Below are 11,646 nucleotides of genomic sequence, written 5' to 3'. Positions count from 1 at the left end.
CTAATCTTAAATGGAAATTGGGGGTGAAAGGTCCCAGTGACAAAACATGCTTTTGGCCAGCATACACCCTTGATCCAAAGGTAAGTTGTGATTTATTCATTTGGACCTGTGCCATTCAGATACACATACAAAATTCTGGAACTGCTAAACCCAGTCATTGCATGGAATGAGGACCATTTGGTGAAGAAGTTTGGGTTTTGACTCTGTTTTCTATTTTGTCTTACTGTAGAAGAGCATAAAACTTTGGAAACATAGGTTGTTCACAATCTTAGGGACTTATTTTCAGTTCTTCGTATAAAAAAAATTTAAGGTGTCACAGCTGGTGCACAGACTTTTTTTTTTTTCCCCCCACAAGATTGAACTAAACAAAAAATTTGGCAACTTTTTACTACTTGCAGTAATTTCCTGCAGAGACAAAGCAAAGCTTAGCTATGTCATCCATAACCCATGTTCCCGCTCAACTCCACCGAACTAAACTTAAGTCTGCTCCAAATCTGTTGAACAAATGGAGGAGAGACAATTCAAGGAAAGTCTATTTATCGTTGTCCTAAGAACAAAAAAATTAGAACAAACGAGACAAAAATATCTCTGGTGGTGTCAGAAGTCTGCATCAGCATTAATGAAACGCCTATGTGAAAAATAGGGAAAATGGTTAAGAAAATAGGGAAAATATGAGTTGTCACCTTGTGTGTGTGACAAGGTGGTCTCATACTAAAGAAAAAGGGTCATTTGAGTCTTAGCATGGGGTGACTGCTGTCTTTAATGTGGAAACACTCATTTAAATCTTACCACATAGGGGAGAACTTAGGGATGACTATGAAGCTTTCTGCTGTGGCTCGAAGCAGCTCTCCACCTGGGCTGATTGATTAGGGAGCATCTTACTTGCTTACAGATTGTTGAAATCCATTAAGCAGGTAATAGAGAAAATTTGATTTATACCTCAGACTTTTGTTTCTTAGATGCAGAAGGACAAAACTTTACAGCATTACTGCTCAGAACAATTGTACTGTGGATAGTGTAGGTCCTCATATTTTCAGTCCACACTTGATCATCATAAGGAATGATTGAATTCTTTCAGCATAGAATTCTTTTAAGCTACATTTTCTCAAATATAGAAGAAGAATTTTCAAAAACTAGGGTCTTCTTGCATACTTTGTAATCTATCTGTATTTTAAGCAGTAGTCAGGACTTCTTTATTTGGTACAGAATTATTACTGTCATGGTTTAAGCCCATGCAGCAACCAAGCACCACCCAGCCTCTCACAGTGGGAGCAAATCAGAAGGGTAAAAGCTAGAAAACCCGTGGGTTGAGATGATGGCAGTTTAATAGGAAAAGTAAAAGCCATGCACACAAGCAAAGCAAAACAAGGAATTCATTCACCACTTCCCAATGGGCAGGCAGGTGTTCAGTCAGCTCCAGGAGAGCAGAGCCCCATCACATGTAATGGTTACTTGGGAAGACAAATGTTATCACTCCATACATCTTCCCCCGCCTTTGTATCCTGAGCACGGATGCCATACAGTCTGGAATATCCCTTTGGTCAGTTTGGGCCACCTGTCCTGGCTGTGTCTCCTCCCAACCTCCCCTGCACCCCCCAACTTCCTCGCCATTGTGGCAGTGCAAAACGCAGAAAAGGCCCTGGCTCTGTGTAAGCCCTGCTCAGCAACAACATCTCTGTATTATCAACCCTGCATTAGCACAAATGCAGAACAGCCTCCTACCAGCCACTGTGAAGAAAATTAACTCTACCCCAGCCAAATCCAGCACAATCACCAAAGGAAATGTGTTTGAACAAATGAACTTGATGACACTAGAAAGGAATGCTCTTCAAAACACTGGCAACATAAGGGTAAACATAGTAAAAGAAAAATAAGTGTACAAGTTGAAATGTCTTTACATAAATGTGACCCACATCCTAATTTCTAAATCATATGCCAAGATCCTCAAGCCCAAAATTACCTGGTTGGCTTTATGAACTCAAAACAGAAGACAGGCTATGTTCTTTGAACAGCACAAGTTTTACTGAGACTACTTTTGTTCTTTATTAAGCTGAAATAGCTGACATCAGAAAACCAGAGATAGTTGCAGCATGGGATGGATGGCTTTTCCTGTAGCGTGTAACTTAGTTATTCTTCAGTGCAGTAAGAAAATCCCCTTCCACTTCATGCTTGAGGTGATTCTGAATATCAGTTTTAAAGCCAACTCTAATGCTTGCAAAGACTTCTCCAAATGCAATAACACCAAGAGTACCAGGTATTCTTAACTTGCATACATTTCTCCTTCTAGCCTGTTTATTCCTTTGTCCCTTAGAGGCTGTTTCTCTTGTTGCAGGTCTCCTGAAGAAAAAATTCAGAATGATGTATTAATACCACTCTAAAAATGAAAATGGGGCTTAAAGGTTGCCTATCCTAACTGTTCCACAGGCAGCAAGCATGTCATATCTAAGGTTTTCAAAATTAATCTTTGTTCTAACTGTTGAAGAAAAATACTAATAGATGGGTATGGACCTTTTTTGTAAAAAATGGTCAGCTTTTATGGACAGTACCATTTCTGGAGTCCAGTAGTCTCTGCAATCCAGTTAGTCTACAGATGTGATGAAATTGATCTACTCTATTCATTATACACAGACTTACTCTTTTGGGCAGGAAGAGAACTACTGACTGATGAGCACTTGGTTAGTGGACTGAAGGAACAAGCTGACGTAACTGCGATGAATGTCACAGATAAAATAGACTTCACTGCTGAGACGGTCATGAACCATGACTTGTACAGGAACATTGATCATTTTGTTAGTAAGTACAGGCAGTTGCAGAAGTGCAAGAGGCAGTTTATAAAAGTCTTACCCATGTTTTCCTCCAGTTTTGCATCATCTTGTCATGTTCACTGATGGCACTTCTCCAGGTATCAAATTCTTTGGTCCATGCATCCTGGCCATCACTATCTGAGAATTGTACATGGGATGATTACATAACGATATAATGGTAGAAGTCAGTACCTGATCAGTTGCAGGACTGCCTGTCCTGCAGGAAGGAGAGCTAGAAGGAACCATCATCTCATTTGGCAGTAAGTGCTGTTGAAATTGTTCTCTCACCCTGTGCAGCAAACTTAATATCCTCCAGAGGAAACAGGCTTAGTGCTGTTTATCTGTGATTCAAGATCTAGAAGGTAGGACCTACAAATTAGTAGTTCAAACCCATGTAACAAGCACAGGAATGCTTCAGTTAGATCATAACAAGCCTGGGGAGAAAAATGACATGATGGAGAGGACCAGTTGACATGATGAACCAATGACCTGATGGATGTGTCCAGCTAGTATTCCCCATTTTTCAGTAATCGTAGAATCACAGAATCAATCAGGTTGGAAAAGATCTCTGAGATCATCAAATCCAACCTAGGATCCAACACTACACTGTCAACCAGACATGGCACCCGGTGCCGCGTCCAGTTTTTCCTTAAACACCTTCAGGGACTGTGGCTCCACTACTTCCCTGGGCAGCCAATTCCAATGTTTTATCATCCTTTCTGTGAAGAAGTTCTTCCTAATGTCCAATTGAAACCTTCCCTGGGGCAGCTTTAGACTGTGTCATCCTGTCCTGTCACTGGTGGCTTAGGAGAAGAGACTGGTCCCCACCTGGCTGCACCCTCCTTTCAGGCAGTTGTAGAGAGGGATAAGGTCAGCCCTGAGCCTCCAGGCTAAGCAACCCCAGCTCGCTCAGCTGCTCCTCACAGGACTTGTGCTCCAGACCCTTCACCACCTCTGTTGCCCTTCTCTGGACACGCTCCAGCACCTCAACATCCCACTCCATCATCTCCCCAAACTGCGGGCACCCAGAACTGAATGCAGTACCCAAGGTGTGGCCTAAGCAGTGCTGAGTACAGGGGAAGAATGACTTCCCTGGTCCTTCTGGCCTGTTGCTGATACAGGCCAGGATGACATTGGCCTTCTTGGCCACCTGGGCTCACTGCTGGCTGGTGTTCATCCACTGTCAGTCAGTACCTCCAGGTCCCTTTCTGCCTGGCCTCTGTCCAGCCATTTTGTCCCCACCCTGTAGCACTGCAGGGGGTTGTTGTGGCCAAAGCAGGACCCAGCACTTGGTCTTGTTGAACCTCGTTGCTGGATTCAGCCCATCAAGCCTGTCCAGGTCCTGCTGCAGAGCCCTCCTATCCTCCACCAGATTGACACTCACCCCCCAACTTGGTGTCACCTGCAGATTTGCTGATGGTAGACTCAATCCCCTCATCCAGATTATCAATGAAGATATTAAATAGGACTGGCCCTAGTACAGACCCCTGAGGGACACCACTGGTGACTGGCCGCCAGCTGGATGCAGCACCGTTCACCACCGCTCTCTGGTCCTGGGCATCAGCCAGCTCTTAACACAGCAAAGAGAGCCCCTGTCCAAGCCGTGGGCTGCCAGCTTTTCCAGGAGTATGCTGTGGGGGACAGTGTCAAACAAAGGCTTTGCTCAAGACCAGGTAGACAACATCCACAGCCTTCCCCTCATCCACCAGGCAGGTCACCTGGTCACATAAAAGGGCATCAGGTTGGTCCTGATTTAGGAAGGACCTGTCCGTCCTAAATCCATACTGGCTGGGTCTGATCCTTCAGCCCTCTGTAGGTGCCATGTAATTTCACTCAAGAGTTCTTTATACTTCCTCCCAGTGATAATTAAAGAAGGGATATGTTACTGCATCTTGGTAAAATTCTAGTGCTATTTCTGTTTGCCAGCTTTTTTTGCAGAAGGTAAGACTGATGGTGACATATTTTCTGTTTATCCTTTGGGACACTAGCAATAGTGGTATGTATGTTTTAAGAGCACAGTGAGAGCCCTTCTGTCTGCTTTACATTTACGTTGGTTTCACTGAGATGCTCTTAATTCTGCTTCCAATGCAGATTTCAAAGTAACTGGAGTGATGGCATAACTCCCATGGCTTTTCTCTGTCATTGAAAAAAGCAGCACTGAGCCTTGACAGACTCACATTCAGTATTAACCAGTTGGTTAATTTTTCCTTCATTTTGCCAAGAAAATCCATGCTGTGTCATGTCCATTGCTCCTGCTGTCTTTTTAAAGACTGTTCAGACCTTCTCCAGGCCTGGGTAAGGTCTCAAGAGCTAGTTGCAGCAGGCATTCTGGATACTCCAAAATCGTGCAGTTGCTGAAGTTATTTAACTGCCTACCTGCCTAGTTAGTGTCCCGATGGAGCTGAGAAAACTGACCTTGCCCAACCATAGATGGTTTACAAATCATGCAATTTCAAAAATCTAGGGTAGTGGGGGTTTCTCTTTACCTTCTGACTGCCTTAAGTCCATGTGCATTAAAGAATTTTTCTACATTACCTTGTAGAATTCCAGCTGAGTACTTACTTGTAGCTCTCTATTACTCATTTGGTTTTCAGTTTTTGTTAATTAGTTTAGCAGGTTTTGGTTCAATTTCTAGATCATAACTGCTAATTTACATAAGCCCTTTGAGGGAAGGGGTAGAAGGAGTTTTTATGGCTCTAAAACATTTTCGTAATTGAAGTGGATACTCATGCTGCAGGCAAGAGTTACCACCTTTAGATATGCACATGTTTTATGGGTGAATATTACAGAGCTTTACTCTTATCAAGGTCAGGCCAAACACAGCATGCATTTGGAACAACCGTACCTTTATCTTCCACTGTGATCAGCACTTCCGATGTTGTGTTCCCAACTTTTGAGATGAATGAACATCTGTATTCTGTGTTTTCTGATACTGAATCTTTCACCCAGCTGAGAACATGCACTCTGCCATCAAGCAGCATGTGAGATTGCTCTGTGATGCACGCCTTCATCTTTTGTCCGTTCTTCTTCCAGACAAAGTAGGAGTCATCCGGACCTGTAAAAATGTCAGGTTATTCTGTAAGAAAATAGACGATGAGTCTTTGAAAAGAACACAAACCCCATCACATCAAGATTAGGCTTAAAAACATGAATGGTTGATTGTAATGCTTCTTAGGTTTCTTCAGCTAAAGTTCTAGCTACGAAAAACCTGGGATAAAGAGGAGCTAACTCTGGAAATTTAGGTTCAAGCCAAAGCTGTGAGTTTGTATGTATTGAGGAATTCTGTGTGGATTCTCGCAAGGGGGAACTTAGCACACACATGGTAGAACCAATGATGAACACCAGCACCATCTGCCCGTATGAATTCCTGTAGCACTAGGCACATTGCCTACTGCTGCCCAACATAGCTCCTGGTACAAAGCTGAAACCACCTGAGACATGCCTTGCAGAATCTGAAAAAAAGGCCAGGAGGGGAAAAGTTCAAGAACTCAGTGCGTCAAAGATGCTGGAAGTAGTAATGAAAAAGGCAGAAGTGGAAAAAGCACAGAACCAGTAGTCACAGCAGGCACTTAAGCAAGACAGAACTTGAAAGAAGCTTGGATCAACAACAAAGAGCAATTTAATTTTTTAGCCTGGTTACTGTTATTTGTCTTAACCTGCAAGGGCAACATTTGAATAAATCAGAGATTGACAGTAGCCTGGAGGAGAGAACAGCTGTTCCCAGAAAACTGGCAAGGTTGGCTGAAGTGTGCTTGGCAGCATCAGAGCCTTTCCATTTAAAATACAGACATCTGGGCCAAGCTAAGATCTTTGTAATTCTGATGTTTAAAACATGACTATTTCTCCCTCTGGGCCTAGGATCCAGACTAGCCTTAGCATGAGAAGATGTAAAGAGAAATTTGAGGTAAAAAGAAAATGAACTATTTTTGCAAATATGTCTTGACAGAACCTACTACAGCTTTTACTGTGAGCAAGTTGATGTGGCCTTTTTTCCCTAGAAAAATACAATTCTACTGTTAGTGTCCCAATTAAGTTTTAGATAATCATGCAGAGAAAAACCAACTAGTTTTCACATTTGTGTACTTCCTCAGTGTATCATATTAAATTCTTAACTCCTAAGTTTTATTTCCAAATCTCCCACAAATAATGGGCACACAAATTAGCAATAAGAGTAAGGGTGAATGATAGAGAACATGATCTAGTTAAAGCATTGTAGAGTTTCTCTGAGGGAAGTGGCACAGTCTGAAGGGCTGACAGCAGAAAATAGCTGGTCTAGCACACTTTTTTTTTTAAGGGGTTTTATGGATGATTGTACTTATTCTATAGTTGACAGCAGACTGGTTACATGTCACTAAATTAGTGGGAAGTCTGGAACCAGGGACAAGTTACTTCAGTAAACTAAAGCTGAAGTTGAAATTTGGACAAACTTGAAATTTGGAGGAATAGTAAGTGCAAGCACAGCAAAAAAGTCGAAATACCTAAGTGCCATTTTAGAGCCATGCAAGGAAGTGGCATGTTTAGTGCAGGACACTTCCCTAAACTTACTTCAAATGTACTAGAGAACCTGCTCTATTTTCCTGTGCTAAAGATCTCAGTTGTGCTGGAAATCTGTCAAAATTTCAGCTTACATCCACATTTCACCAAGAGATAAATATGCAATCATTTCTTTATACATGTATAAAGAAATGTATAAGTATAGTAAAATATGTAAAATATAAATTTTGCAAGCTGTCTTGGTTCAGACTGGCCCCTTACAAAGTTGCAACTTGGCAATTTACTCTTCCTTTGTTTTTCTGTGCAGTCAGAAGCACTGGAAATCCCCAGAGATACACACTCATCCCCACTTACACTGGTTGACAGCAAAATCTAGGTGCAAGCAGTACTCAGGATTTTACTGATCCTGTTTCAGTGGAGCTTGTTTCCAATTCTCGGGCAATTACCTTCTCTACTTTGATTTCATTTTCAGATGGAACAACAGAAAAAAATACACTGTGAAACAGTTTAATCTGCAAAAATTTTCAGTCACATTTGTTACATTTTCTACAACTCTGTGGTGAGAAATTCAGAATCATATCTAATGGTTAGGGAAGTATTTTTTTAAGATAAAGGAAAATAACACGAGCATATTCTCTGCATTTTCTATTGTTACTATAACACAAATTAATTGTATGTCAAGTGCAACCTTTAAAATACAAGTTTCTGTCAAACCTGATCTACTTACTTTGCCATCCATGTTAGGAATGCTTGAAAGATTTAAAAAAAGTAATCTTATTAAAACATAATAATCCAATAGAGAACTAAACAGCACAACAGGCCAGGTATATAAGTAGCTATGTCTGAGAAGTCATTAAATAGATTTCAAACAGTTAACATCAAAAACATTGCTTCAATAAACTACATTAATTACACGTGATGAAATAAAACCAACTTCACCACCTTGGTGATTCTAGAAGGGGAATTAACAGATATCAAACAAAAATATAAGAAACTTTGTGGCATTATCTGAACTACCCCTTTTCTTTGCATAAGCCCCTCAAAATTTCCAGTGTCTGTGGAAGTGTTTGCTTCTTTCCCACACAGACTTCATTTCCTCTGCTTTCACCAGTTCGAATGAAATTATAACACCCAGGTAGTAATGGCCCAGGTACTGTCCAGGTAGTTTCTGCCAGCAGAATGGGTTCTCTGACCTATGTGAAATCAGGCTGGTTTACACAAATGACATATTTAATACCCAGATGATTTTTTTCTCAGTATTTTCCATGAGAAAAAAATTCAGCTGTCATAGGTAGCGTAGAAACTCAAACCACTGCAGCTGCTTGTAATCTTCTACCCACAATCTGACTGCATTCACTGGGTTATTCATGTAAATTTGACCTAAGGTTAAAAAAGTAAGTAAAAAAAAGCAGACTTGAAGCAACTGAAGTATACAGCTACAGAGTCAGAGCAGCATGGGGATGCGCCCTGCTCAGCTGGATCAAATTAAGCATTTGCCATATACACATCACATCCTAATAGACATACGGGTTTCAAGACAGCTTGGAGACACTAATTTAAAAGGAGCAGATTATGGATTAAGTTGAGCTCAGTGACATAAGGCAGGAGGACCAAGAGGGAGCACTGGCCACACTGGCTCATTGTGCCAAGTGCTGCAATGTGCAGAGAGCTGTGGAGATTTCAAAAGCAGCCCAGCGAAGCTGCACTGTGAACCCTGAGCAGTGCTACCACTGCTGGTGGTTCAGCATCGGGTCTCCCTCATTTCTAACCCAGTTCTTGAAGGGTAGCATTTAATAAGGCTTCCCTATATTCACAGAAACACTTCCAAGATAAAGACAGGGGACTTGTTACAACAGCAGGAGCCATCAGCAAACCTAGACCCCAGCTAATAATTTCTGCAAGTTGCCAGCAAATTGAAATGCAGGGAAGATAACCGACAGGTATCCCACAGAGAAATTCTACCAGGGTAACAAAGAATCTTTTACACAAATGCCTATAATCTAGACAAAGAACTGCTACCGGAGGCTATCCACAGTGATGGGAAGTTCAGGTTTAGGAAAAAACTTCCTTGTATAACCCAATACACACCAAAACCTCTTTCAAAGCTCACCACGTGCAGCAGACTAAGAAAAAGAATGGCATCTGGATTTAATGCTTGCTATCAAGCTTGCAGCTTTCCTGAATGCTACTGAAGCAAACATCCCAGATTTCTGAAAACCAAGATCATACAGGAAGCCCTCATCCAGAGCAGGGATTAAGTTTTAAAAAGGCCCTATAATCTGGATGCAGGAAGTTTTTTTAAAATCAGGCATCAAAGTTAGCCCAGGAAGAGGTTAGTCAATCATTAATATGAAATATTACCACCAGCACTACCTAGTATGTGAATGAAAGATTTAGGGCTGGTCATAGTTCTTGAGTTGTAGGAGTCTGAGTCATTGCTGCTGATAACATACCAGAATAATAAATCAGTACAAAATGAAGCCATCAGTGGATAACTGACTGGAAAAGTGAAGAAAAAAAATCTTTAATTGAGGCAATCATCTTTGCAGTTTTCTTCAAATATTGTGCAAATTAAATAGCCTGTACCCCCTATAACAGGCGTGCATTTTTTTTGTAGTCTTGTTGACTGGTGTTTGTTTTTGATTGTTAAAGTAGGGCAATGCATTCTAGAAGACAAGCTTGACAGCAATGGAAAAAAGTCCCTTTAAAAAGCCAAGAAAATAGACCGCTCTGAAATGCCACAGAATATTACTTCCAACACCACATATTTCATACTGAAGGATGCATGATGTCCTCCTCCTTCAGACACGTGGTGCTTCATTAAATTACCAGTCCCTGTGTGTGACATCACCACAAGCTGATGCAGCCTTACGAAGGCAGATGAAAAGCAGGAAGCACTTCCTTTCCACCTAAAAGCTGGAAGCAGCAACCAGTCACTAGAGGTGATGCACAGCACACGTGGGTGCAAGTAGGACACGGCCTCTGTCTTCTTGGAGTGGAATTTAAAAGCAGGTTGGGAAAATGGCTGACTGGCACATTACATGAAAATGCAATTGGTAACTGTTCATGCATTTATTCAGATGTTCTCTGACGGTGTCCAGAAAAAGGTTTTGCAGTTGGAACATAGATAATTGTCTGTGAAGAAAAATCAGATGAGGCACCAGTAAGCTAGAACCAGGGACTGTCAAAAAAAAAAAAAAAAAATTAGGTTCCATTTTCACAGTATCACAGAATTAACTAGGTTGGAAAAGACCTTTGAGATCATCAAGTCCAACCTATAACCTTACACCACCTTATTTAGACCATGGCACTATGTGCCACATCCAGTCCTTCCTTAAAACACCTCCAGGGATGGGGACTCCACCACCTGTGTGGGCATCCCATTCCAATGCCCAATCACCCTTTCTGTGAAGAATTTTTTTCCTGATGACCAGCCTAAACTTCCCTGGCACTTTGAGTTTGCCTAATTATTTCTGGCCATCCTATCAGCTAACAAGGCTACTACATTAAGTTTTAAAATAAAGTGAAGAAAATTGGAGAACATATTTTAAGGAGTAACATGCTCTCCAAAAATCACTCCTGTTCTCCAGAGAACACAAACTACTGCTTTTGCTTTGTTTGTCAGGTAGATCTAGCAGAAGATGACTGAAGAGATGGAAATGAGACTTTCATCTCCACTGTGGGGACAATGCACACACAACATGCTGAGGCAGCTCTGGTAGCAGTTTCTGCTGAAATAGCTGAAAAAAAGATGACAGCTTTGGTCTAAATTATTACTCAGTTAATCAGCCACACCAGTGGATTAATAATTACAAGTCTACAGGCTGTAGCTCTCATGGGCAAGAAAAACATGTGTACAGGTAGCCAGGCTGCAATCCTGATCAGTTGCAGGTAGCAAGATGTTCTGAGGAAAACAGTGTAAAATTGTGGTTATGCTCCAGATTCCAATACCAGTCCAAATCCATCACATCTCTTTAGGCATGACTGGGAAATCATAGCCAGCGTGTAGGAGTTACTACCAGTGTACTGCTCCAAGCTGAGGCATTACTGAATCAAGAGTTCCACATTAGCAAGGAGAAAAACAGATGAAATATTTATGCTGAATTGCAAAAGAAGAAAAGCTAAACTGGGAGGCCAAGTAAACTGTTGTAAGCAAATGGTACAGGAACAAAACACACCTCTGAATCCCCCTCTCCTGAAATAAGACATCCCAAAAGGCATTTGGGTCTCAAAGACCCCAGTGCAAAGCAAGCTTCTCCTTTTATACATACCTAGGCACACTACAAAAGCTGACATGGATTCCGCAAAACTTCTTCTTCCTGAGCCCTCGTAGTCTCCCAAAATCGCA

At 41.5% G+C, this 11,646-nt stretch overlaps 1 protein-coding gene across 9 annotated transcripts in view; it reads right to left on the bottom strand.

The window, feature by feature from the left end:
• Nucleotides 1-2,000: 2,000 nt before the first annotated feature.
• SEMA4D (semaphorin 4D) overlaps nucleotides 2,001-11,646 on the bottom strand; it is a 38,167-nt gene continuing 28,521 nt past the window's right edge. For 3 of the 9 annotated variants that reach the window (XM_042033532.1, XM_042033534.1, XM_042033533.1), the window contains 3 exons: nucleotides 5,650-5,859; nucleotides 2,845-2,942; nucleotides 2,001-2,337 (listed from right to left, as the gene is read on the bottom strand). In XM_042033532.1, the coding sequence (XP_041889466.1) occupies nucleotides 2,308-2,337; nucleotides 2,845-2,942; nucleotides 5,650-5,859 (338 nt within the window). In that variant the 3' untranslated portion in view covers nucleotides 2,001-2,307. Of the gene's footprint in view, nucleotides 2,338-2,844; nucleotides 2,943-5,649; nucleotides 5,860-8,025; nucleotides 10,480-11,646 lie in introns of those variants that run through there. The other 6 variants (XM_042033535.1, XM_042033539.1, XR_006016943.1 and 3 more) reach the window with 6 other exon arrangements.

This window comes from Corvus kubaryi, unplaced genomic scaffold (assembly GCF_017639235.1).
Source record: "Corvus kubaryi isolate FWS band 111438036 unplaced genomic scaffold, C.kubaryi_AGA036_p1.0 37357, whole genome shotgun sequence".
Lineage (NCBI taxonomy): Eukaryota > Metazoa > Chordata > Aves > Passeriformes > Corvidae > Corvus > Corvus kubaryi.
Note: the sequence above shows the minus strand (reverse complement) of the source record. Positions and strands in the feature narration are given on the sequence as shown.